At 44.1% G+C, this 26926-nt stretch overlaps 1 protein-coding gene across 2 annotated transcripts in view; it reads left to right on the top strand.

Moving 5' to 3' along the window:
* Positions 1 to 26926, top strand: part of bsnb (bassoon (presynaptic cytomatrix protein) b) — a 147207-nt gene that overhangs the window by 78054 nt on the left and 42227 nt on the right. For both annotated transcript variants that reach the window (XM_041887189.2, XM_045222991.1), the window contains exon 4: positions 24381 to 25094. In XM_041887189.2, coding sequence (XP_041743123.2) covers positions 24381 to 25094 — 714 coding nt within the window. The remainder of the gene's footprint in view (positions 1 to 24380; positions 25095 to 26926) is intronic.

Here is a 26926-nt window from a genome sequence, read left to right as displayed (position 1 = left end):
CAGGTCTGTGTACATCAGGAAGAAGAGTGGGCTCTGGTCTGGAGGATGACTGGGGTTTAATGTGTAGCTAGTGGAAACATAGGCTAGCTCCTTTGGCACCACTCCTCACAGAGCCAGACATGTCTTTTAAAGGGCAAACAGGCTCTGAATTGGACTACAAGACAGACGGGTCATCCTAAGTGTGTCCTGTCTAGGGTTGCAAAATTCCACCAAATATTCCAAAATTCCCAGGTTTTCAGAAATCCTTATTCCTTCTTGTTTATGGGAATCTTCCAACCAGTATTTCTGGAAAACCTGGGATTTTGGGCCCCTAGTCCTGTCTTGTCCCATTTCAGTGATGTCAGTACTACGGGATCCTGTCTGTGCTGTGTCAGTACTGTAAGCTGTGGAAGGGGCCCCATCCATGTACAGTCAGTTGTGTCGGGGACAAAGCTGTCAGTGCTGAGAGTTAGAGACAGTCATGTTAGTCAAGACACTGTGTTGTACCTTTGGAGACCCTGTTGTCAGTGTCGTAAACCTTGCCCTGTCTGTGGTGAACGACAGAAACGATGCTGTCAGTTCTGAATGACAAACCGTGTGCTGTCAGTCCCAAGGCTAACGCAGATGGACAGAAGGAGTAAATAAAGGACATAAAAACATGACCTGACCCTACTTCCACCCTGCCTCTCAAGCCCTGGGAAAGAGCTCCTGCACAGACACACTGTTAATGTCCGATGACAGAATGTTGTCCTGCAGCATTACTCTAGCTCTGTCTCTGACTGTGACAGTTTGTTTCTGCTTGAAGAAATTGTGTCATACTCTATGGGTGTAGGCTTTATTAAAGGGTTAATACGTTGTTTATTTTTGCAAAAGTCCAAGGTTCGTGGAAGTGTGTTTTTGCTGTATGAATTATGCCCTGTCAGATGGCTGCTTCACGGGATGTTGGATAATATCCAACTGGGCACTTTCTCGAAGTTTGTGTCCTTTTGAGAACCGCCATTCAGGAAAAGATAACTGCGGCTGTTGATTCATGGAGAATTTGTCCATGAAAACCCTTTGTGAGGATGGTCTGCTCAGGGCCTGTATTCATAAAACTTCTCAGAGTAGGAGTGCTGATCTAGGATCAGGTCCTCTAATCTTATTCATTATGATCTAAAAGGCAAAACTGTTCCTACATCATTAGCACTCTTACTCTGAGACAGTTTGTGAATACGGGCCTGCTCTGCTCAGCCATACGATCTGTCCAGATCTGGAATGCTATATTAAACACTTCTGTAACTGTAGGAACATTCCTTCTTCCATTCCATCCATCACTCCGATTAGTGGAGAGACAGGAAGTGCTGTCAGGTGACCCCCCCACCCTAAATATCTAAGTAATTGAGTTGTTTGTACACATTAGTACTCCTGCTCCATTCCTCTAATGGAGAAAGTTAATGAATGGTTCACTCTGTTCACAACACAGGTACATTAATGCCATGCATATTAGTGTTAGGGAAAAAATCGATACAATTACATATCACAATATTATTTTTGAACTATATTACAGTGAGGGAAAAAAGTATTTGATCCCCTGCTGATTTTGTACGTTTGCCCACTGACAAAGAAATGATCAGACTATAATTTTAATGGTAGGTTTATTTCAACAGTGAGAGACAGAATAACAACAAAAACATCCAGAAAAACGCATGTCAAAAATGTTATAAATTGATTTGCATTTTAATGAGGGAAATAAGTATTTGACCCTCCCTCAATCAGAAAGATTTCTGGCTCCCAGGTGTCTTTTATACAGGTAATGAGCTGAGATCTCAGCTTGTTAACTGTATAAAAGACACCTGTCCACAGAAGCAATCAATCAATCAGATTCCAAACTCTCCACTATGGCCAAGACCAAAGAGCTCTCCAAGGATGTCAGGGACAAGATTGTAGACCTACACAAGGCTGGAATGGGCTACAAGACCATCGCCAAGCAGCTTGGTGAGAAGGTGACAACAGTTGGTGCGATTATTCGCAAATGGAAGAAACACAAAATAACTGTCAATCTCCCTCGGCCTGGGGCTCCATGCAAGATCTCACCTCGTGGAGTTGCAATGATCATGAGAATGGTGAGGAATCAGCCCAGAACTACACAGGAGGATCTTGTCAATGATCTTAAGGCAGCTGGGACCATAGTCCAATTGGTAACACACTACGCCGTGAAGGACTGAAATCCTGCAGCGCCCGCAAGGTCCCCCTGCTCAAGAAAGCACATATACAGGGCCATCTGAAGTTTGATAATGAACATCTGAATGATTCAGAGGAGAACTGGGTGAAAGTGTTGTGGTCAGATGAGACCAAAATCGAGCTTTTTGGCATCAACTCAACTCGCCGTGTTTGGAGGAGGAGGAATGCTGCCTATGACCCCAAGAACACCATCCCCACCATCAAACATTGAGGTGGAAACATTATGCTTTGGGGGTGTTTTTCTGCTATTGGGACAGGACAACTTCACCGCATCAAAGGGACGATGGACGGGGCCATGTACCATCAAATCTTGGGTGAGAACCTCCTTCCCTCAGCCAGGGCATTGAAAATGGGTCGTGGATGGGTATTCCAGCATGACAATGACCCAAAACACACGGCCAAGGCAACAAAGGAGTGGCTCAAGAAGAAGCACTTTAAGGTCCTGGAGTGGCCTAGCCAGTCTCCAGACCTTAATCCTATAGAAAATCTGTGGAGGGAGCTGAAGGTTCGAGTTGCCAAACGTCAGCCTCGAAACCTTAATGACTTGGAGAAGATCTGCAAAGAGGAGTGGAACAAAATCCCTCCTGAGATGTGTGCAAACCTGGTTGCCAATTACAAGAAACGTCTGACCTCTGTGATTGCCAACAAGGGTTTTGCCACCAAGTACTAAGTCATGTTTTGCAGAGGGGTCAAATACTTATTTCCCTCACTGTATATCGATATTTGACTCCAAGTTATTAATTTTATTATTTTATTTGCTACTGTAGGTAGTGTTAGCTAGCGCTAGTCGGCTGGCTGTACCTGCACCAAAATGTTTTCAGCACTTCTATTTCCATGACTCATCAAAACTCGTTTTCTCATGCTCTCTCTTGTCTCTCTGCAGCAGACATATGGTGAACAATATGTTTGGAACATTAAATCGCAATAAAATCGCAGTATCGAATCACAATACATATAGAATACTGAGAATCATAATACATATCGGTACCTAAGTATCGTGATAATATCATATAGTCAGGTCCCTGGCAATTCCCGGCCCTAATGAATATTCAGTGTTATATGATTATGATTGACGCCATTTAGTAGACGCTTTTATCCAAAGTGACTTACAGTAGTGCTGCATACATTTTCTTATGGTTGTCCCCAGTGGGAATCGAACCCACAACCCTGGCACTGCATTCACCATGCTCATTGTCCTATACACATTCTCAAAAAACCCTTATATCATTGCATCAATGTATCAAATCACCTATGGGGCCAAATAGATCTGACCATGTACTGTATGCAATGAGAGTTGCAAAGTATCTGATCTGTAGCGCTGTATCTCTATGCCTGGCAGTAGCTGTGGCTCAGTCCCTCTGGCTGGCTCAGTGGATGATCCTTCATTTCCTCTGTAATCCTGCAGCCCTGGTCATGTGACCCTCATTGAAGGAGTCCCAGGGGATTGACCCACATACCTGCTGAGGCCTGACCTTGGCTGTGTTAGTTCTGCTTGGGTGTGAAGCAGCATGACGGGGTGTGGCAGGCTGCAACCTTATAACTAACACGCACACACGTCTGTTTTACTATCCTTGATTGATGGATTCCCATTCAAAATCCTATTTTCCCTTAACCTAACCATAACTCTTAACCTAAACTTAACCCTAACCCTAACCCTAACCTTAACCCCAAACCCCTAAACCTACCACTAACTATTAAACCTAACCCCTAACCCTAACCCTATTTAACCTAAAATAGCCTTTTTCCTCGTGGGGACCGGCGAAATGTCCCCACTTGTCAGAATTGTCCTTGTTTAACTATCCTTGTGAGGACTGTTGGTCCACACAAGGATAGTGAAAACACACACACACAGGTGCTGTGAGGGTGTTACTGAATACCAGTGGCGGTCAGTGCCGTTTAAGATGAGGGAGGACTTTTTTTTTCATGAGCATGGCCTTATTTCTATTACAGCATATTGGATGACTGTCATTCATATTCCATTCACCCAGTTCAATGTAACAGCGATAGTGTTATGATGAGTTTCTCAGGTATCAAGTAATTCATGATTCAAGAAGATATTTAACACTTTATTATTTTTTATATTTTTTATTTCACCTTTATTTAACCAGGTAAGCCAGTTGAGAACAAGTTCTCATTTACAACTGCGACCTGGCCAAGATAAAGCAAAGCAGTGCGATAAAAACAACACAGAGTTACATATGGGGTAAAAAACATAAAGTCAAAAATACAACAGAAAATATATATACAGTGTGTGCAAATGTAGCAAGTTATGGAGGTAAGGCAATAAATAGGCTATAGTGCAAAATAATTACAATAGTATTAACACTGGAATGCTAGATGTGCAAGAGATTATGTGCAAATAGAGATACTGGGGTGCAAAAGAGCAAAATAAATAACAATATAGGGATGAGGTAGTTGGGTGGGCTAATTTCAGATGGGCTGTGTACAGGTGCAGTGATCGGTAAGGTGCTCTGACAACTGATGCTTAAAGTTAGTGAGGGAGATAAGAGTCTCCAGCTTCAGAGATTTTTGCAATTCGTTCCAGTCATTGGCAGCAGAGAACTGGAAGGAATGGCGGCCAAAGGAGGTGTTGGCTTTGGGAATGACCAGTGAGATATACCTGCTGGAGCGCAGACTACGGGTGGGTGCTGCTATGGTGACCAATGAGCTAAGATAAGGCGGGGATTTGCCTAGCAGTGATTTATAGATGGCCTGGAGCCAGTGGGTTTGACGACGAACATGTAGTGAGGACCAGCCAACAAGAGCGTACAGGTCACTGTGGTGTGTAGCGTATGGGGCTTTGGAGACAAAACGGATGGCACTGTGATAGACTACATCCAATTTGCTGAGTAGAGTGTTGGAGGCTATTTTGTAAATGACATCGCCGAAGTCAAGGATCGGTAGGATAGTCAGTTTTACGAGGGCATGTTTGGCAGCATGAGTGAAGGAGGCTTTGTTGCGAAATAGGAAGCCGATTCTAGATTTAACTTTGGATTGGAGATTCTTTATGTGAGTCTGGAAGGAGAGTTTACAGTCTAACCAGACACCTAGGTATTTGTAGTTGTCCACATACTTCTAGGTCAGACCCGTCAAGAGTGGTGATTCTAGTCGGGTGGGCGGGTGCCAGCAGCGTTCGATTGAAAAGCATGCATTTAGTTTTACTAGTGTTTAAGAGCAGTTGGAGGCTACTGAAGGAGTGTTGTATGGCATTGAAGCTCCTTTGGAGGTTTGTTAACACAGTGTCCAATGAAGGGCCAGATGTATACAAAATGGTGTCGTCTGCGTAGAGGTGGATCTGAGAGTCACCAGCAGCAAGAGCGACATCATTGATACAGTGGGGAAAAAAAGTATTTAGTCAGCCACCAATTGTGCAAGGTCTCCCACTTAAAAAGATGAGAGAGGCCTGTAATGTTCATCATAGGTACATGTCAACTATGACAGACAAATTGAGAAAAAAAAATCCAGAAAATCACATTGTAGGATTTTTTATGAATTTATTTGCAAATTATGGTGGAAAATAAGTATTTGGTCACCTACAAACAAGCAAGATTTCTGGCTCTCACAGACCTGTAACTTCTTCTTTAAGAGGCTCCTCTGTCCTCCACTCGTTACCTGTATTAATGGCACCTGTTTGAACTTGTTATCAGTATAAAAGACACCTGTCCACAACCTCAAACAGTCACACTCCAAACTCCACTATAGCCAAGACCAAAGAGCTGTCAAAGGACACCAGAAACACAATTGTAGACCTGCACCAGGCTGGGAAGACTGAATCTGCAATAGGTAAGCAGCTTGGTTTGAAGAAAACAACTGTGGGAGCAATTATTAGGAAATGGAAGACATACAAGACCACTGATAATCTCCCTCGATGTGGGGCTCCAGGCAAGATCTCACCCCGTGGGGGTCAAAATGATCACAAGAACGGTGAGCAAAAATCCCAGAACCACATGGGGGACCTAGTGAATGACCTGCAGAGAGCTGGGACCAAAGTAACAAAGCCTACCATCAGTAACACACTACACCGCCAGGGACTGAAATCCTGCAGTGCCAGACGTGTCCCCCTGCTTAAGCCAGTACATGTCCAGGCCCGTCTGAAGTTTGCTAGAGTGCATTTGGATGATCCAGAAGAGGATTGGGAGAATGTTATATGGTCAGATGAAACCAAAATATAACTTTTTTGGTAAAAACTCAACTCGCCGTGTTTGGAGGACAAAGAATGCTGAGTTGCATCCAAAGAGCACCATACCTACTGTGAAGCATGGGGGTGGAAACATCATGCTTTGGGGCTGTTTTCCTGCAAAGGGACCAGGACGACTGATCCGTGTAAAGGAAAGAATGAATGGGGCCATGTATCGTGAGATTTTGAGTGAAAACCTCCTTCCATCAGCAAGGGCATTGAAGATGAAACGTGGCTGGGTCTTTCAGCATGACAATGATCCCAAACACACCGCCCGGCAACGAAGGAGTGGCTTCGTAAGAAGCATTTCAAGGTCCTGGAGTGGCCTAGCCAGTCTCCAGATCTCAACCCCATAGAAAATCTTTGGAGGGGAGTTGAAAGTCCGTGTTGCCCAGCGACAGCCCCAAAACATCACTGCACTAGAGGAGATCTGCATGGAGGAATGGGCCAAAATACCAGCAACAGTGTGTGAAAACCTTGTGAAGACTTACAGAAAACGTTTGACCTGTGTCATTGCCAACAAAGGGTATATAACAAAGTATTGAGAAACTTTTGTTATTGACCAAATACTTATTTTCCACCATAATATGGAAATAAATTCATGAAAAAATCCTACAATGTGATTTTCTGGATTTTTTTCCTCATTTTGTCTGTCATAGCTTGACGTGTACCTATGATGAAAATTACAGGCCTCTCTCATCTTTTTAAGTGGGAGAACTTGCACAATTGGTGGCTGACTAAATACTTTTTTCCCCCACTGTATACACGGAGAAAAGTGTCGGCCCAAGAATTGAACCCTGTGGCACCCCCATAGAGACTGCCATAGGTCCAGACAACAGGCCCTCCGATTTGACACACTGAACTCTATCTGAGAAGTAGTTGGTGAACCAGGCGAGGCAGTCATTTGAGAAACCAAGGCTATTTAGTCTGCCAATCAGAATGCGGTGGTTGACAGAGTCGAAAGCCTTGGCCAGGTCGATGAAGACGGCTGCACAGTACTGTCTATTATCAATCGCGGTTATAATATCGTTTAGGACCTTGAGCGTGGCTGAAGTGCACCCATGACCAGCTCGAAACCGGATTGCATAGCGGAGAAGGTACGGTGGTATTCGAAATGGTCGGTGATCTGTTTGTTAACTTGGCTTTCAAATACTTTCGAAAGGCAGGGCAGGATGGATATAGGTCTGTAGCAGTTTGGATCTAGAGTGTCACCCCTTTGAAGAGGGGGATGACCGCGGCAGCTTTCAATCTCTGGGGATCTCAGACGTTATGAAAGAGAGGTTGAACAGACTAGTAATAGGGATTGCGACAATTTCGCGGCTAGTTTTAGAAAGAAAGGGTCCAGATTGTCTAGCCCAGCTGATTTGTAGGGGTCCAGATTTTGCAGCTCTTTCAAAACGTCTGCTGTCTGAATTTGTGTGAAGGAGAAGCGGGGGGCATGGGCAAGTTTCAGCGGAGGGTGCAGAGTTGGTGGCCGGGGTAGTGGTAGCCAGATGGAAAGCATGGCCAGCTGTAGCAAAATGCTTGTTGAAATTCTCGATTATTGTAGATTTATCGGTGGTGATAGTGTTTCCTAGCCTCAGTGCAGTGGGCAACTGGGAGGAAGTGCTCTTATTCTCCATGGACTTTACAGTGTCCCAAAACTTTTTGGAGTTAGTGCTACAGGATGCAAATTTCTGTTTGAAAAAGTTTGCCTTTGCTTTCCTGACTGCTTGTGTATATTGGTTCCTAACTTCCCTGAAAAGTTGCATATCGCGGGGGCTATTTGATGCTAATGCAGTACGCCACAGGATGTTTTTGTGCTGGTCAAGGGCAGTCAAGTCTGAGGAGAACCAGGGGCTATATCGGTTCTTAGTTCTGTATTTTTTGAATGGGGCATGTTTATTTAAGATTGAGAGGAAATTACTTTTAAGGAACAACCAGGCATCCTCTACTGACGGAATGAGATCTATATCCATCCAGGATACCTGGGCCAGGTCAATTAGGAAGGCCTGCTCGCTAAAGTGTTTTAGGGAGCGTTTGACAGTGATGAGGGGTGGTCGTTTGACCGCGGACCCGTTACTGACGCAGGCAATAAGGCAGTGATCGCTGAGATCCTGGTTGAAGACAGCTGAGGTGTATTTAGAGGGTATGTTAGTCAGGATGATATCTATGAGGGTACCCATGTTTACGGATTTAGGGGTTGTACCTGGTAGGTTCGTTGATAATTTGCGTGAGGTTGAGGGCATCTAGTTTGGATTGTAGGATGGCCGGGTATTAAGCATATCCCAATTTAGGTCACCAAGCAGTACGAACTCTGAGGATAAATGGGGGCAATCAATTCACATATGGTGTCCAGGGCACATCTGGGGCTGAGGGGGGTCTGTAGCAAGCGGCAACAGTGAGAGACTTATTTCTGGAAAGGTGGATTTTTAGAAGTAGAAGCTCAAACTGTTTGGGCACAGACCTGGATAGTATGATAGAGCTCTGCAGGCTATCTCTACAGTAGATTGCAACTCCACCCCCCTTTGGCAGTTCTATCTAGACGGGAAATGTTATAGTTGGGGATGGAAATTTCAGAATTTTTGGTGGCCTTCCTGAGCCAGGATTCAGACACTGCTAGAACATCAGGGTTGGCGGAGTGTGCTAACGCAGTGAATAACTCAAACTTAGGAAGTAGACTTCTGATGTTTACGTGCAAGAAACCAAGACTTTTGCGATTACAGAAGTCAGCAAATGATAGCGCCTGGGGAGTAGGAGTGATACTGAGGGCTGCAGGGCCTGGGTTAGCCTCTACATCACCAGAGGAACAGAGGAGGACTAGAATAAGGATACGGCTAAAGGCTTTAAGAACTGGTCTTCTAGTGCGTCGGGTACATAGAATAAAGGGGGCAGATTTCCGGGTGTTGTAGAAAAGATTCAGGGCATTATGTACAGACAAGGATATGGAAGGATATGAGTAAAGTGGGGGTAAACCTAAGCGTTGGGTAACAATGAAAGATATAGTATCACTAGAGGCATCAATTGAGTCGGTCTCTGCGTGTATGGGGGGTGGGACAAGGAGCTATCTAAGGCAGGTTTAGCTGGGCTGGGGGATCTACAGTGAAATAGTACAATTAGAAATAACCGAAACAACAATAAGCTAACCATGTTTGGGCTGAGGCTAAACATAAACAGGATGTAGTACCGTAAAAAGGAACAGTCCAGCAGACATCAGCTGTATAGCTGAGTTATCATAAGGTCCGGTGAACAGCAATAGGATAGTTCGGAGGCTGCTTAAGCACTAGCAGGTAAGAGGCCACGGCTAGCGTGTGCTAGCGGGCCGGAGCTAGCAGATGGAATCTTCGTGGTCGACGTCGTCGCAACCACATCAGACGATTTCGTCGGCAGACCAGTCGTGTAGGATCGGCGGGGCTCCGTGTCAACACTAGGTGGTCCCGTCCGGTTGACAGAGAGGTAGATAGCCGGGAGATGGGCCTAGCTCAGGATGATTTGCCAGACCACAGCGTCCATTTAGTTGAAGCTAGCTGGTAGCGATGAATCCGGGAGTTAAAGGTCCAGTGATTCAGTGATTCTGGCAGAAAAACTGATATGTTCTGGGTCGATAACGCGCTGTGCAGACTGGCCGAATATCCGGTGATTAATATCCAGTGATTGAATTAATCCCGCAGAAAAAAAATCCAATGTTCTGGGTGAAATACCGCTAACTGTGGCTAATAGCAAGTAGCTAGTTAGCTGGCTAGCTAGTTTCAACTGGAGATTCTAGATAAAAGGTAAGACAATAATAGAATCCGTTCCACATTGAGTGAGGCGGGTTGCAGGAAAGTATATTTTGTAGAAGGATGAAAAGTCTGATAGGGAAATATGTACGAAAAAAAACAAAAAACAGGCTATTTACAGGCTATTTACAGACACACAACAAAAACAGAACTGCACTACTTCGCCATCTTAGCTGGGGAGTTCATTCAAATATTTAATAGGTACCGTGGTTCGCATAACAAAAGGAACGTGCTTTGCCTCTTGCCATTCGACCTCTCTGAACAAAGAAAACCCCTCAGTTTATATACCTCTTGTGACACATTTCTTGAACAACATCTGTTAACCATCATTTGGCACTCCCTTCTTTGATGGTATTACCCTGTACCCCAAGTCAGTATATCATGTCCATCAATCATTCTAAAATAAACCACCAGTAAGCTCCTCTGACATAATGGAATCCTTGTTATTCAGACTGTGCGGCGCCTAGAATCACTTATCTACTAACTTTAACCTGGTTCACACAACACTATGAAATGACATCATAACAGATAGGTTTAGGCTACTACATGGTACTCAAAATGTCCCTATACCCATCATGAGGTTGCTACAACGTAGCCTATAAATGACAGTTTACAACGTAGGTGTACACAGGTCGAGAGACAAATTTGAGGTGACAGCCAGTGACACATGGACATACGGTGACATTCAATACCGCCTTGCACACTCTTGCCTGCATCTAGCTGATATAGGGTGTAATCATTAGTCCAACAGTTACAAACAAGAGTTTCTATTGGACAAATTCAGGTATGTTTATCCCAGTTTTGTTCTGTTTGCTTCCGTTCAACAGAATCGGCGGAATGAATACACCCCTGATCACGCGTAGACACAGTTCACTTTCTTAGCCGCCACGTTGTATTCCTTCTCGCATTTATGCGCTCTTCTCCTCTCACCTCTTCCCTTCACTTGTGGACTTCAGTGCACAACACATCAGCTGTATGTGACCAGGCGAAAAAACCTTTCCAAGCCAAACCGCTGCACACAGTCTACATCGGTGTCACCATATTAGCTAAAGTAACGTCATAGTCAGCATAGCTAATAGAACTAACGTGCTTGTAAACCCACTACAATCATGCACGTTACAGTGTACAGTCAGTAAGCAGTTACACTGGCGGGCCCCGGTGGCAATAAATTAGTAAAACCAAAAGCTTACCTTGACTTGGAAGTTCCAGTGCTGTGTTGGAAAGTCATAGCCAGCTAGCTAACATAGCATCCCTCTGTTTGAGCAGGGTGTTTCAGTAGGCTAAACTTGCTAGCTGCATTTGCTAGCTAAGTAAGTGAAACTGAAAATTAAAAAAATTGACAATCTCTCTCTCTATTTATTTCTTGCTTCTCCTTCATTTTGGAAGAAATTAATTTGTTCAAAATTGTTCAACTACTGTCTATCTCTCTCTTTGAGTCAACTACTCACCACATTTTATGCACTGCAGTGCTAGCTAGCTGTAGTTGATGCTTTCAGTACCAGATAAATTTTCTGATCCTTTGATTGGGTGGACAACATGTCAGTTCATGCTGCAAGAGCTCTGATAGGTTGGAGGACATCCTCCGGAAGTTGTCATAATTACTGTGGAAGTCTATGGAAGGGGGTGAGAACCATGAGCCTCAAAGGTTTTGTATTGAAGTCAATGTGCCCAGAGGAGGATGGAATCTAGCTGTCCTCTGGCTACACAATGGTGCTCCCCTACAGAGTGCTGTTGTAGACATGCATTTGCAAAATAGTGTGTTTTAATCAATTATTTGGTGACGTGATTATATTTAGTGTAGTTTTATCTAAAAAGGATAACTTTTTTAATGTTTTACACATTTTATTTTTATAAAATTCACTGAGGAGGATGGTCCTCCCCTTCCTCCTCTGAGGAGCCTCCACTGCTGAATACTACTATTGTGATGAAAGAGTAGTGATAGGATCCCACTGTTTGCTGAGCCCGCTCTGTGAGTGTGTGTGTTTGTGTGTGTGTGTGACACATTTCCCCAGTACCCTAAGGCTCACCCAGTCTCACCTGGCTGGCAGTGGGGCCCCCTGCTCTGCTGATGTTAATAATTCACAGTGACCCTGGGCCACACTATCCTTCACTGTTCAATGCCAGCCATTTATTATCACCTGGCTGCTTCTCCTCTACTGAGCAGCATCATTATCATGACCAGCTACTACGCTGTGTATTAATGATGACCTCCATCTTTGTTTATTAATCATCATACAGTAGGTACTCAATCACAGTTGTTTGGTTGTTGTTTTTACAGTGAAGGTTAGGACAGGACAGGTCAGACACGGTCTCCTGGCCAGGCGTGCGTCCCAAATGGCACACTATGTAATGCACTATTTTTGACCAGTGCATTACATAGATGGGTTGGTGGTTTAGCAACAAAACCGACGAGTGTGCAGCTATGGGTCAAAACAGACGGGGTTGGCTTAAACTGTTGACAACATGTAAACTATATTTCGTTTGAAAACATAAATACTTGAAAACATAAATAAAGTTGCACAATGAGTCTCTCAAATACATTGTTACAGTTGTTGGTTAGCTAGCTAGCGAATTTGAGCCATATTGGCATAGATGTGACATCAGTCAAAGCACCTCAAAACAAGACATGCTATCAAAAACAAGATCAAACTAACTGAAACGAGCCACTTACGATTCCCCACATGGCAGTTTCTTGTCATTGTTGCTAGCTATCTGGCCATCCAGAATCCCAACAACACACAGCCTTCTGGCCCATTGAAGCGTGCGCATCGTTTTCGTGACGTTCTCAGCTAACCCGTCAATAGGGAATAGGGTGCCATTTGAGACGCACACCAGTGCCTTAAAGAGGGCATGCTGTAGGCCAGTGCTTTTCAAACCTCTCCTTAGGGGCCCCTAGGCGTTTCACAATTTTGTTGTAGCCCTGAACTAGCACAACTGATCCACCTAGTCAAGGGCTTGATGATTAGCTGACAGGTTGAATCAGGTGTGCTATCTCTGGAATTGTTCAAATACATGGAACGGCTGGGGGTCCCCAAGGAGAGGTTTGAAAAATGCTGTTGTAGGAAACTCAGGTGAATTAAGAACAAAGCTGTTTCAATGGGGTGAAAGTGGTTATTAATAGCTGTCAAGCTAACACTTTTGTGAGTGACAAGTGACCGAAAGATATGAGGAGCGGGGCCAGAGGTGTGAAGAGAGAGAGAGAAAGAGATGGAGAGAAAGAGAGGGGGGGGGGAGTATGTGTGTGACAGAGAGAGAGAGGGAGAGTGTGTGTGAGAAAGAGAACGAGAGAGAGAGGAGATGAATACATATTGACAATGACCACCTGAGAAATTCCTGGCCACTGGGGTGTGTTTTGGCATTTAATGACGGCTGACATTTCATGGTCCCAGTGTGTGTTCCTACACCCAGTAGAGAGAGCATGTGGGAGAGAAGGTCCTGCTGAGAACTGATTATCTGGCAGGATTATCCTAGATGGCTGCGTTCCAAATGACACCCTATTCCCTTATAGTGAATGACCAGGTTCTGGTCAAAAGTAGTGCACTATATAGGGAACAGGGTGCCATTTGAGACACATCTGATGTGTGTGTTTGAGATTTGGTGACAAATTCTGTGCAGGTCTGAGTAGGAGTATTATATCATTGTGATAGGCTAAATTGATAGGCTTTTCTATGCATTATGAAGATCTGTTGATTTGCACCTAATCTGTATAAATCTCAAATTTCTATGTGAAAATGTGTCAACAAGCAATTTCTATGCCTGTGTGTGTATGTGTGCCTGTTTGTGTCTCTCTGTGTGTGTGTGTGTGTGTATATGTATTTTTATTTATTATGGATCCCCATTAGTTCCTGCCAAGGCAGCAGCTACTCTTCCCTGGGTCCAGCAAAATGAAGGCAGTTATACAATTTTAAAAACATTACAATACATTCACATACACATACAACAGATTTCACAACACATTAAGTGTGTGCACTCAGGCCCCTGTGTGTGTTTGTGATGATCTGTGTATGTATGTGTCATTCACAGTATGTGTGTTTGTCTGTCTGCGTTCCTGTTTGTGTATATTTCCCAGTCTTCCTGACTCTCTATGTCTCCCTGACTATGATTCAGATGAGACTGTGTTCTCTCTGGCTCCCTCCGTAGGTGACAAGTGTTGAAGCTTCTACAGCCTCCTGTACCCTTTCTCTAGTCTCTTGATTTGTGCTTCACACTTCCATCATTTCACATTTGTTGTTGACATTATGATGACATTTCTTGTGGTTATTGGCTGCCGTGTCTGTCTTAAACACACATGTATAAACATGCAAACGCACGCACGTGCCCATACACATACACACTCATGCAGGCGAACGCACGCACACACACACTCAATAGTTCAGTGACTAAGCAGGTTCCACTGTGAGTGTGAGTGGATCAATCCTGGTGACCTTTTTCCTTTTGATAACCTGCTGTTCTCAATCCCTGATTATTGCTGGCAGGGAAAGACTAGCTCTTCCGGCCCCAAGGACTGAACTCCGACCCTGCCGGGCTGGAAGGGCCACTACCCATAGTATTAAAATAATAGAATGTATAACCACTAAGCATCCTGCTGTGTCTCACTCACAATTTCCAGAACTACAATTCTATTTCTCCAATTATATTTATTTATGTCCAGAACCATTAATTATGGCTGTGATAGATACTCTACTTGTACCCTGAGTGTACAAAACATTAGGAACACCTGCTCTTTCCATGACATAGACTGATCTGGTGAATCCAGGTGAAAGCTATGATCCCTTATTGATGTCACTTGTTAAATCCACTTACATCAGTGTAGATGAAGGGGAGGAGACAGGTTAAATAAGTATTTTTAAGCCTTGAGACAATTGAGACATGGATTTTGTATGTGTGAGGTTGAATGGGCAAGACAAAAGATTTAAGTGCCTTTGAACGGGATATGGTAGTAGGTGCCAGGCGCACCGGTTTGAGTGTCAAGAACTGCAACGCTGCTGGGTTTTACACACTCAACAGTTTCCTGTGTGTATAAAGAATGGTCCACCACCCAAAGGACATCCAGCCAACTTGACACAACTGTGGGAAGCATTGAAGTTAACATGGGCCAGCATCCCTGTGGAACGCTTTCAACACCTTGTAGAGTCGATACCCCAACGAATTGAGGCTGTTCTGAGGGCAAAAAGAGGGGCCCCCCAGAGGACACCCCCTAGCCTAGCCGTCCTCATCCTCCTTCTCTTCTGTCCTCCCTTCTCACGTCATCACGTCTGTCAGGGTCAGAGGTCACAGGAGGAGGTATATCCATCTGCCCACGTCAACAGGAAGTCAAGGCAACTCACTTCCTGCCTAGCCTGATGGATATCCACAGTGATTGGCCTGAGACCCAGTTAGTCAGTCAGTCGGTCAGCCAGCCAGTCAGCCCATGTACAGTAACTACAGTATATTTTCACACCATGTAAAGCCAGGGTACTGTAACTGGAAGGGGGTGTGTTATTGTGTTTGAGGGCCTATTGCTTTCTAATGAGCTGACCTGTGCTGCTACTCCCTGCTGCTTAATGAGGTTAACAACTCACTAACGAGCTGAGCTAGCCCACCACACAAGACACACATGCAAATGAGACACACGCACACATATGCAGGCACATAAGCACGAGCATACATGCACACACACGCTTGCATTCATGTGCACACACACACACACATGCAGGGGTGCAACCGCATAAAGATACGTGTGTGGGTGTGATTGAGTAGGTTGGGCTTTGATGTGTGTGTCATTATGTAAGTGACATAATTCATTCCCATAATGATGTAGCTACACATTAAACAACACAGATATGACTCCATTGCTTTCCCCAGTTGTCGTCGTGCTTTGTGAACTGGTGGAGTGTTTCCAGTGTTCTACTGTCTGGGACTGCCTGTGTTGTTATTGGAAGTCGATCTAACACAGTATGACAGGCAGCACCATCTGTGTTGTTTTGTGTGTGTGTGTGTGTGTGTGTGGGTGGATGGGGGTTGTGTGGGTGTGTGGGTGGGTGGGGGTTGTGTGGGTGTGTGCCTCAGTTTGCTACTTCTTCCTGTAAACCCAGGCCATCATTCACTGACAGACTTTCTGTAGCAACACAGCATCCTACCCTATGGGAGCAGTTACCTAGTGACCTGTTGTTCATAATCTTGCTTACAAATCCTATTCTGTTTTTGCATTGATTTGATGAGGTTGTTGCAGGCTGGTGTTAGTCTTATCCAGACTGTGTGTGGGGAGAGGGGAGAGAGTGGAGAGATGGGAGAGGAGAGGAGGGAAGGGGAGAGAAAAGAGAGAGGGGAGACGGAGAGATGGGAGAGAGATGGAAAGAGGAGAGGAGAGGGGTGGTCAGTCACATTGGGCAGTAATCTGTACTTTGTTCTGCTCTGGGGGAAGTGTTTACTGGTTCCACGAATGCCTGGATGTCTCAGAAGCCCAAAGGCGCAATCTCCTAAATGGGACCTATTATCCTTCTACACAGGGACTGATGGTGTGGGTTAGACACAGAGAGAGAGAGAGATTTACACTGCTGTAAAAGCCAAAGCGCTCTCTACATAAACAATTCTCCTTTACCTTCTCAGCTTTCTGGTTTGGCTATGTTCTCTCTCTCCCTCTACTCCCTCTCTCTCTCTTTCCCCTCACAATTTTCTTTCTCTATTTTCTCTCTCTCTTGCTCTTTCTATCCTCTTTCTCTCTCCTCTCTCCTCTCTCCTCTCTCCTCTCTGTCTCTCTCTCTCTCTCAGTCTCTGTCTCTGTCTCTGTCTCTGTCTCTGTCTCTGTATCTGTCTCTCTGTCTCTGTCTCTGTCTCTGTCTCTGTCTCTGTCTCTGTCTCTGTCTCTGTCTCTGTCTCTGTCTCTGTCTCTGTCTCTGTCTCTGTCTCTGTCTCTGTCTCTCTCTCTCTCTCTCTCTCTCTCTCATTCTCTCTCTCCCCTCTCTATGTGTGTCTCTCTCTCTACCCTCCTTCCCCCTCTGTCTCCAACACAGTGACATTACGCTGATTCAGTAAAGGAGCACGAGAGAGCGACATTTGGCAGCACAAACGTGTGACAGGAAGCGAGCTGCTCAAATGCTATTAGCATCCCATATTAGCATTTTACGTTAGCATCCTCTTTATGAATGCAGCCCCAAAAGGCTGAAGGGACATTCTGCTGTTTGCGTGTCAGCCATTGATAGGCCTGTAGTTGATGGATGGGAGTCTTCCAGCTGACATTTCAGTCCACAGGGACCAGGGCATGTGGACTCCACATGTTTGTGTGACATGTTACTGTGTTAGGATGGTTGAGTGAGTCTGAATATGCATGTATGGGTGTGGAGTCTGAATATGCATGTGTGGGTGTGGAGTCTGACTATGCATGTGTGGGTGTGGAGTCTGAGTGTGTAATGTGTATTATTCAAAATATGTAAATAATTTTACCTGCCTCCCTTTTCCCTTTCCCTCTGACCTCTCACACCAACACAAACCTCTGACCTCTCACACCAACACAAACCTCTGACCTCTCACACCCACACCCATACCCACACCAACACAAATCTCTGACCTCCCACACCAACACAAACCTCTGACCTCTCAAACCCACACCAACACAAACCTCTGACCTCCCACACCAACACAAACCTCTGACCTCCCACACCAACACAAACCTCTGAGCTCCCACACCCATACCAACACAAACCTCTGACCTCCCACACCAACACCAACACAAACCTCTGACCTCCCACACCAACACAAACCTCTGACCTCTCACACCCATACCAACACAAACCTCTGACCTCTCACACCCACACCAACACAAACCTCTGACCTCTGACCTCTCACACCCACACCAACACAAACCTCTGAGCTCCCACACCAACACAAACCTCTGACCTCTCACACCCACACCAACACAAACCTCTGACCTCTCAAACCCACACCAACACAAACCTCTGACCTCCCACACCAACACAAACCTCTGACCTCTCACACCCATACCAACACAAACCTCTGATCTCTCACACCCACACCAACACAAACCTCTGATCTCTCACACCCACACCAACACAAACCCATCACACGCACATTCTGACCATATCCCACATTTTCCTTCTCATTTAGGTTTTCCACATAAAAGCAAACTGCACAGATGGTTAGTTCTGAGAGCCCTGTCTACACCTGTTTATATTTAGAACCTCAGTAGAGCACTTGAGGCAGAGAAAAACTAAGTGTGTTTTGTTTGTTTGGCATGCCAATGACTCCCTACACACTCCTTCGCCGTCTCGCTTCAACAGCCAACTACACTGAACAAAAATATAAACACAACATGTAAAGTGTTGGTGCCATGTTTCATGAGCTGAAATAAAAGATCCCAGAAATGTTCCATATGCACAAAAAGCTTATTTATCTGAAGTTTTGTGCACAAATTTGTTTACATCCCTGTTAGTGAGCATTTCTCCTTTGCCAAGATAATCCATCTACCTGACAGGTGCAGCATATCAAGAAGCTGATTAAACAGCATGATCATTACACAGGTGCACCTTGTGCTAGGGACAATAAAAGGCCACTCTAAAATGTGCAGTTTTTCCCACAACACAATGCCACAGATGTCTAAAGTTTTGAGGGCGTGTGCAATTGACATGTTGACTGCAGGAATGTCCACCAGAGCTGTTGCCAGAGAATTCAATGTACATTTCTCTACCATAAGCCACCTCCAACGTTGTTTTAGAGAATTTGTCTGTACGTCCAACCGGCCTCACAACCGCAGACCAAGTGTATGGCGTTGTGTGGTCGAGCGGTTTGCTGATGTCAACATTGTGAACAGAGTACCTCATGGTGGTGTTGGGGTTATGGTATGGGCAGGCATAAGCTACGGACAATGAACACAATTGCATTTTATCGATGGCAATTAGAATGCACAGAGCTACCATGACGAGATCCTGAGGCCCATTGTCCTGCCATTCATCCGCCGCCATCACCTCATGTTTCAGCATGATAATGCACAGCCCCATGTCGCAAGGATCTGTACACAATTCCTGGATGTTGAAAATGTCCCAGTTCTTTCATGGCCTGCATACTCACCAGACATGTCACCCATTGAGCATGTTTGGGATGCTCTGGATCGGAGTGTATGACAGCATGTTCCAGCTCCCGCTAAGATCCAGTGACTTCACACAGCCGTTGAAGAGGAGTGGGACAACATTCCACAGGCCACAGTCAACAGCCTGATCAACTCTTTGTGAAGGAGATGTGTCATGCTGCATGAAGCAAATGGTGGTCACATCAGATACTGACCAACAGATGCATATATGTATTCACAGTCATGTGGAATCCATAGATTAGGACCTAATGAATTCATTTCAATTGACTGATTTCCTTATATGAACTGCAACTCAGTAAAATCTTTGAAATTGTTGCATGTTGCGTTTATATTTTTGTTCAGTATAAATTCTGCAGGATTTGGGCAGAATTAGTGAAGGCATTATCTGGCTCACAGGGTGCTGTGGTTACTCTCTGCTGCTTATGTAATACAGGATGAACTATAACCCCTCCATCTCTCTCCTTGGTTGTGTTGTTGGCCATTTGATTGTGTTTGCTGGTGGGATGCGTCTGAAATGGCACATACCCTATGTAGGGTACTACTTTTGACCACAGCACGGTACTCTACATAGGGAATAGGGTGCACTTTTGGACACAGACTCTGTATCGGAAATGTTGATTGGTCAGGTTTGGTGGCTGTTATTGTGAGTGTCTAATGGACTTTCAATATCAGAAGAGCCGTGTGCAGGAATATGATACCTTCGTCCTTGAAAAGTACAGACTCTTTCATTTTTTCCTCTCTCTCGCCAAACCTTTGACAACTTCCTTTTTTATCTCCTTCCCAGCTGGAGAAAATTGCATTTTCCAACTGCCCACTTAGATCAAAATGCGGTCTGAAACTCTCTAGATCTGATGGAAGCCAAATGAACGGTGTCCATATTATGATAGCCTCAGTCTCAGCAGGACTGAGCAGGACGGAGACTGAGGCTATCCTAATATGTACACCATAAAATTGGCTACCGTCAGAACTGCTTCCCAGCTCCATAACGCCATCGACTGATTATCCAGTTACTGTTAGGTGTCCTAATATGGACACGGTACACATGGTAGTCGGTAACAGCATAATGCTGATGTAGTGTTTCTTTTCATATCTCTAATGGTTCTATACATCATGTCTAAACGATGTATCTGCCTAGATCATTAGCAGCCATGTTGCACACTGTCCCTAATGAAACCATTACCAACCATGGAAAACATGCTGTTACCATCACCATTACTAGGATGTATAGTTTAGGTTTAGTTTAGGCCATAATCATAAATAGGCTAGTCCTATCTGTACAGTTCACATCAATTGTTAATAACATTCTGATTTGTTGGGGTTGGGTAGCTAGGTGGTTTGTGCAATTATTGTTTTATGGTCGACTACATTCTGATTGGTAGGAAGATGGATGCGCTCACTCTGCATCATTTGGTGTGTGCAGTCATCTCTGAACATAATAAACGGACGGTACCTCCTTGCCATTGCTTCTTCATTCCTGTGCATGTAGTGATATTAGCTTTTAAAATCCATCGGTATGCCTCTACTATATGTGTAAGTCTCTGTGTGGTTGGTAAGGTGTGCCAGATATGTTTGAGAGAGCGGTGTGTGGTGCTCAGGTCCACGTCAGTGTTTCTACACCTCATGATGTTACACAACCATAGCAGAGCAGGGCAGCTCCCCCCTGGGGGCACACAGGGTTACTAATGAGCCCATACTGGAGAACACAAACAAGGAATCACACACACACAGCTCTAATGTTGTCCACCTGCCGGCTCTCTCGAACCGTCTGGTTTCATAGCGCCTCAGAACGGGACTTGACTGGAAGTCTACGGCAGGAGCGGACGCAACAACCGCTGGTTTTAATTGGCTGATCTCTCAGTCCATCACCATCTAGCATAACCCTTAGAACGTTCCTCCGACGTTGCAGACTTCAAAGCGCGAGCAGCGCAAGTGATTTAAGGAAGTGAGTTCAGAAAATCTGAACGTATGAATCTTAGAAATAGCTTTGACACACACACTTTATATGCCCGAACTCAGAAGCAATTGGGCTTCCCAAAACGAATATGGCCATTGTGATAGAACATTTATTGTGATTGGCGATTTTCGCCATATTTCAAAGTCCCATCTAATACAGCTGTAGCAGGCTCGCTCCCTCTCCTGCCTCGATTTTAACCACACCCCTTTCAAGTCCCACTTTGTTGCACAGTGTTACCAGGTTCTATGCGCCTGCAATTCTTTTCTGGGGATGAGGTTAACACAGCTCTAACCAATTAACAATCACTGTTCATGCACCGACAGTACAGTCCCACACTTGCACATTTACAGTACAGGTGTACATTGACTGATAAACCCTTACACACACTGACACCCAAAAAAGCAGTCACACACCCTCACACAGTTGTATTTACACAATCACATTCACTAATTCACTTTCATCCGATGAGAAGGCCAAGGCAGAGGAGCTGAAGAGTGGAGAGAGTGAGTGGCACTCCCAGGCCTTATCACTGGAGAGACTGTACCTGTCAAATGCTGTTCTCTGGGGCCCTCAGATTAACATCCATATCACGCTGTCTGTTTGTCAGGAGCCTCCAGGGGCCACGGCCCAGACACACAGACAAAGTGACTAAATTAATTCCCTGAATGTGGAGCGTTAGCGCGCTCGTTCTGTCTCTTTTTTCATGATCAATTCTATTCCCTTATCTCCTCCCTCCCTGTAACATAAACACGCTGTCTTTATACATTTTGTGCAGTGAGCAGGTTGCAGGTAGAGTAACTCACTTATAACTTGCTATTCCTCATGCTGCTACTGCACACTCAATTCTGGAGTGTAACCAAAATCCAAACACATTTTTGGCGGTGCTAAAAAATGACATCGAAAATATACCGCAGTGAATTATGGGAGCGTAGCAGTGGTGTCCTCTACTCTACGATGGGATCATTTAACACCTGTGTTGTGCTTTCCTTTATGAGCTTTATGCCGTGGGACTGTTTTGTAGTCTATTGTAGTCTTTATTTCATCCTCTGAGGTTAAATTAAGGCATCATAACAATAAAGAAGGGTGTCCTAATATGGACACAGGATGAAGATAGGCTCTATGGTACAGTGGTACCGATGGTAATTGGCTGTTGATGAGGTTATTTGTTATCGCCTTGACGCCAACAATAAACATTACACACAGATGCCATTTCTCCATGCCTTGAGGCTCTGGGCCCAGCTTCACAAGGCCTCGAAGAGTAGTGTGGCTATCTAGGATCAGTTTTGCCTTTTAAATCATTAATGAATAAGATTTCATGGACAGGGAGGGAGGGGCCTGATCCTAGATCGCTTTGTAAATACGGGCCCTGGGCTACAAACATGGTGCCACCATTTCGCTTTGTACTTTTCATAACCTGGTAATAGAAGCATTTTAATTTTCCATTGATCTGAGAATATAACAACTCCTGCTGAGACTAAGGCTGTCCTAATATGGACACCGTAGTTCTGTGTCATTGATCAGCTCTATGAATCTGAAATGGAATCTGTTTCTGCTAATATCCTGGCTTTGATGGGTGTTGACATAATCAATACCTCCATAGAGTTGTGGTGGCAGTGCACTGGAGAGTATGAATGTGAGGGGTAAGACCTTGTGTCTAACTCCAGTTGCGTCCAAAATGGCAACCTATTCCTTAAATAGTGAACTACATTTGACCAGGGCCCATAGGAATCAGGTCAAAAGTAGCGCACTATATAGGAATAGGGTGCCATTTTGGATGTACCCTCTGTTGATTGAATGTGAGGGGTGACAGTCTGTATCTAACTCTCTGTTGATGAGTGTTATCTGCTCCGTGAAGGACTGATTACATCTGAACAGTTGACTGTGGAACTAATAACACAGTTGGGTCTCTGTGTGTCTCAACACTAATAACCATAGTGCTGATTTGTATTCATACAGCAGCATCCTCCTATGTGCTTCAAAGCGCTTAACATTGTCTGGGGATCAAGCCTTCTCATGCAGATGAAAAGGTTGACTTAAACAACTACAGGGGTTTGACTGAGTCCTTTAGCCAGCTCTGACCTAACCTGTCAAGGGCCGCTGCTGTGCTTGAAATACCTGATCTGACCTCAAACAAGCTTCTTCATAGATATATCATAGATAGTTTGTTCAAAATCTAGGAAGGAACATCTTTCTTGAACAGAGACTTTATCCACTGGCTGCTTGTTTTAATCTGAGGCCAATTTATCACAATCTGAAGAAGTTCTGATCCTTTTCATTAATCTTTATTATGCTGGTCTTTGGCCATATGGTGTGAGAGGGTGGCTATTTATTTTCTTTATTAATCCAAAAAGGTATTTCTTTAATTAAGTTATGATACCCAAAGATGCTCTTAGTTTTTTATACTCTCACTCCCTCTTTACCGAATCCATTTTTAGCAAGAGTAACCAATCTTTCTCCATGTGTGTTGACTCTCATATCAACATAAAGGTCAATGTTAAACAAGTCCCCTGTGTTCAGAGTCAGCACACTCTCTGTTAAAAGCCTTGGCTCTCTGCCACCACTGTAGTCTCCATGTACACTACTTACTGCTTAGCCTGACCACATTGTTTCTACAGTATATTACAGCCATATAAAAGAACAATTACTTTTGACCAGAAGTAGTACACTATATAAGAAATAAGGTACCATTTGGGACTTAGCAGCAGTGTAAATTAGCTGCCTAAACCTTCTACCAGACAGCTGATTTATGGGGGAGTCGTGTTTTGATATATTTTTTTCGGTTACGAGGACATGCTTCATTTATAAGTGCTGCTGTGAGCACAGCGGCAGTGCAGACAGCTAGCTATTCCTGTCCTCTTTTATCTCAATGTTACTCAAGTGTACTTTTACCTTGTTTGACAAGTAAAGGACCTCTTTTCAGCTAGCACCATCCAGCTTCTACCCCATTATGTTTCACTATGGTATGATAAAGTCAATGGAGAGTATCAATGTGAACAGCATATATATATTTTAAACCATACCAACAAATATTTTGTTGATGTTGTTTCTTCTTAACTTTATGAATTGTTTCTTGACTGTAAATGTTCTGTGACTGACAATATTATTGTCCTTTCTTGAATGATCATTGTTGAATAATCTTTAGTTTGTTTTTATACAATCCTGTCCATTGCAGTTTTCTAAAGGTCACTTTTTGTTCTGTCTGTGTTTCAGAATAAAGAATGGCTCTGCCTGAACTGCCAGACCCAGAGAGCTTTGTCTGGGGCCCTGGGAGACACTCCACTTCCTGCTCCTCAGCCAATGGGATCCCCACGGCACCCAGCTCCAGCCAATCAACCACAGCCTCAACAGAGAGGGCCCAATCAGCAGGCAGGGCTACGGCCCACTGGTTCTCAACAGCAACAGAAACCACCGGGTGCCCAAGTAAGTGGCCCTCCTTTCTCCCCTGCCAAACAGGCAGGGCCCACCGCCCAAAGCAAGGGGCCTGCTCAACCATCCCCTGCCAAGGCACAACCCTCCCCTGCTAAGGGTGCACCATCCCCTGCTAAAACAGCCCAGCCTTCCCCTGCTAAGGGCGCACCCTCCCCTGCCAAACAGACAGGACCCACCACCCAGAGTAAGGGTCCTGCCCAGCCCTCCCCAGCCAAGGGCGCACCCTCCCATGCTAAAGCTGCATCCACCCCTAACAAGGGTGCACCCTCTCCTGCTAAGTGTGCACCTACCCAACCTAAACCCAACCAGAGTGGACCCAACAAGCAGTCTGGTAAACAGCAGCAGGGCCAGGAGAAAACTAAAATCGCCCCCAAAACTCAAAAGGAAGCAGAAGTCAAAGCCTCACCTAAGAAGGGAGCACCTGAGACCATCACCACATCAAAAGAAGAAAAGAAGAAATCTGCTGAAGACTCGCAGAAGTCAAAACATCATGACGTGAGCGACCTGCAACTTTGCAACTTCAACGTCTTTACACACTGTTACTGTTCTTGATTTACCACCAGAATTGTATTTACCTTAATTTCAGTCATTCTTGTCAGTTGTCGCCGGTGTCGTCGTCATCATCATCATCATCATCATCATCATCATCATCATTAATGGAAATTCCAAAGCCAAAAATTGTGAACATTCAATTGCTAAAACATTGAAAATATTCCATTGTCTCTGTCAGGTCCACATTGGGTAGACATCAATAGAAAAATAGGAAATTACTATGAAATAATAAAATATTTCAGTTGCGTATATTACGTAGTTTTTATTTGATGACTTTATTATTTTTCATTCCTTAAAGTCATCATCTCATCTCTGCTAAGGCAGTAGCAGCCAGCCAGCCAGACAACATTATCTCTGTGCTCCCCATACTGTACTATCTTTAGTCATCCTATTTAAGCTAGCCTGCCTAAGTATGCTGTAGAACTGTCTGACTAAATCATTTGACTAGTTTTCTCTCATTGTTGTGTTGTGTTCATTCCTATCTCATGGGGTCTATGCAGTCTGTGTATCTAACCTAACGTAGCAGGCGTAAAAGTGTATCCATCTTTGTCTGAGCCGGAAAGAACAGACGCAGTGGATTATGGCCATTGGTGTTAATTACCATGTTTCTGTGCTGAACTATGTTGAATATTTGGTTAGTGAAAACTACAACTCCCTTCAGCTCAGCGTCCCACTTAGTTCTTGAGTTGATTTATCTCGTGAATGATTTGATTTCTCTCTGGAGAAATAGCACGTTGGGCTCACAAAAAAAACAAACTAAATGGAATTCAAGTAATTGAACCGACTTCGGGTCAATTTGTTTTTTAATAACCGGTTAATCACTCAGCACTACTATCATCATCATCATCATCATCATCATCATCATCATCATCATCATCATCATCACTATGATCATTACATTATATAAAATAGGAGGCGGCAGGTAGTCTAGCGGTTAGAGTGTTGGGCCAGTAACCAAAGGTTCGCTGGTTCCAATCCCCGAGCCCACTAGGTGAAACAAATCTGCCGGTGTGCCCTTAACCCTAATTGCTCCTGTAAGTCGCTCTGGATAAGAGTGTCAACTAAATGACTCAAATGTAAATGACCACCACTGCTATCATCACCATCATCATCATCATCATCATCATTATTCTTATCCCGTCCTCCTCGTCATCTCTATCCCCAAGCATCAGCGGTTTACCATGCACCAGCTTTTTTTTCATCAATCATAATGTTAAGCCTGTGTTATCTTTAATATGGTCGTCCTTATCTCTGGCATTGCAATCATGATTAGTCAGTGTTATTAACATGCAATTCACTGTTTTTTAACTTAATCATTATATTTTGATCAACTTGTTCATTATTTTCCATCATTCTTCAACTGTATTGCAGTGATTGCATTGGAAAATGTATTATACAAGCATGTAACCAAAAATCATGTTTTGTCTTTGTGTTGTATTGTTGTTTGTCGTTTTCTGTCACCTTTTATCGCAAGCTTTTTATTTAGTCATATGTATACGGTGCCGTGAAAAAGTATTTGCCCCCTTTCTGATTTTCTCTATTTTTGCTTATTTTTTATACTGAATGTTATCAGATCTTCAACCAAAACCTAATAATAGATAAAGTGAACCTGAGTTTACAAATAACAAAAAAATATATACTTATTTTATTTATTTTATTAACAAAGGAATGCAGTGTTTAGTTTTCGCCAGACATAATGGGACCCATCTCGTCCAAAAAGTTGACTCAAGTTTGCCAAAAAGCACCTGGAAGCACCTGGATGATCATCAAGACTC

Source organism: Coregonus clupeaformis, chromosome 10 (genome assembly GCF_020615455.1).
Source record: "Coregonus clupeaformis isolate EN_2021a chromosome 10, ASM2061545v1, whole genome shotgun sequence".
NCBI lineage: Eukaryota > Metazoa > Chordata > Actinopteri > Salmoniformes > Salmonidae > Coregonus > Coregonus clupeaformis.
This window is presented reverse-complemented; position numbering and strand designations above follow the sequence as displayed.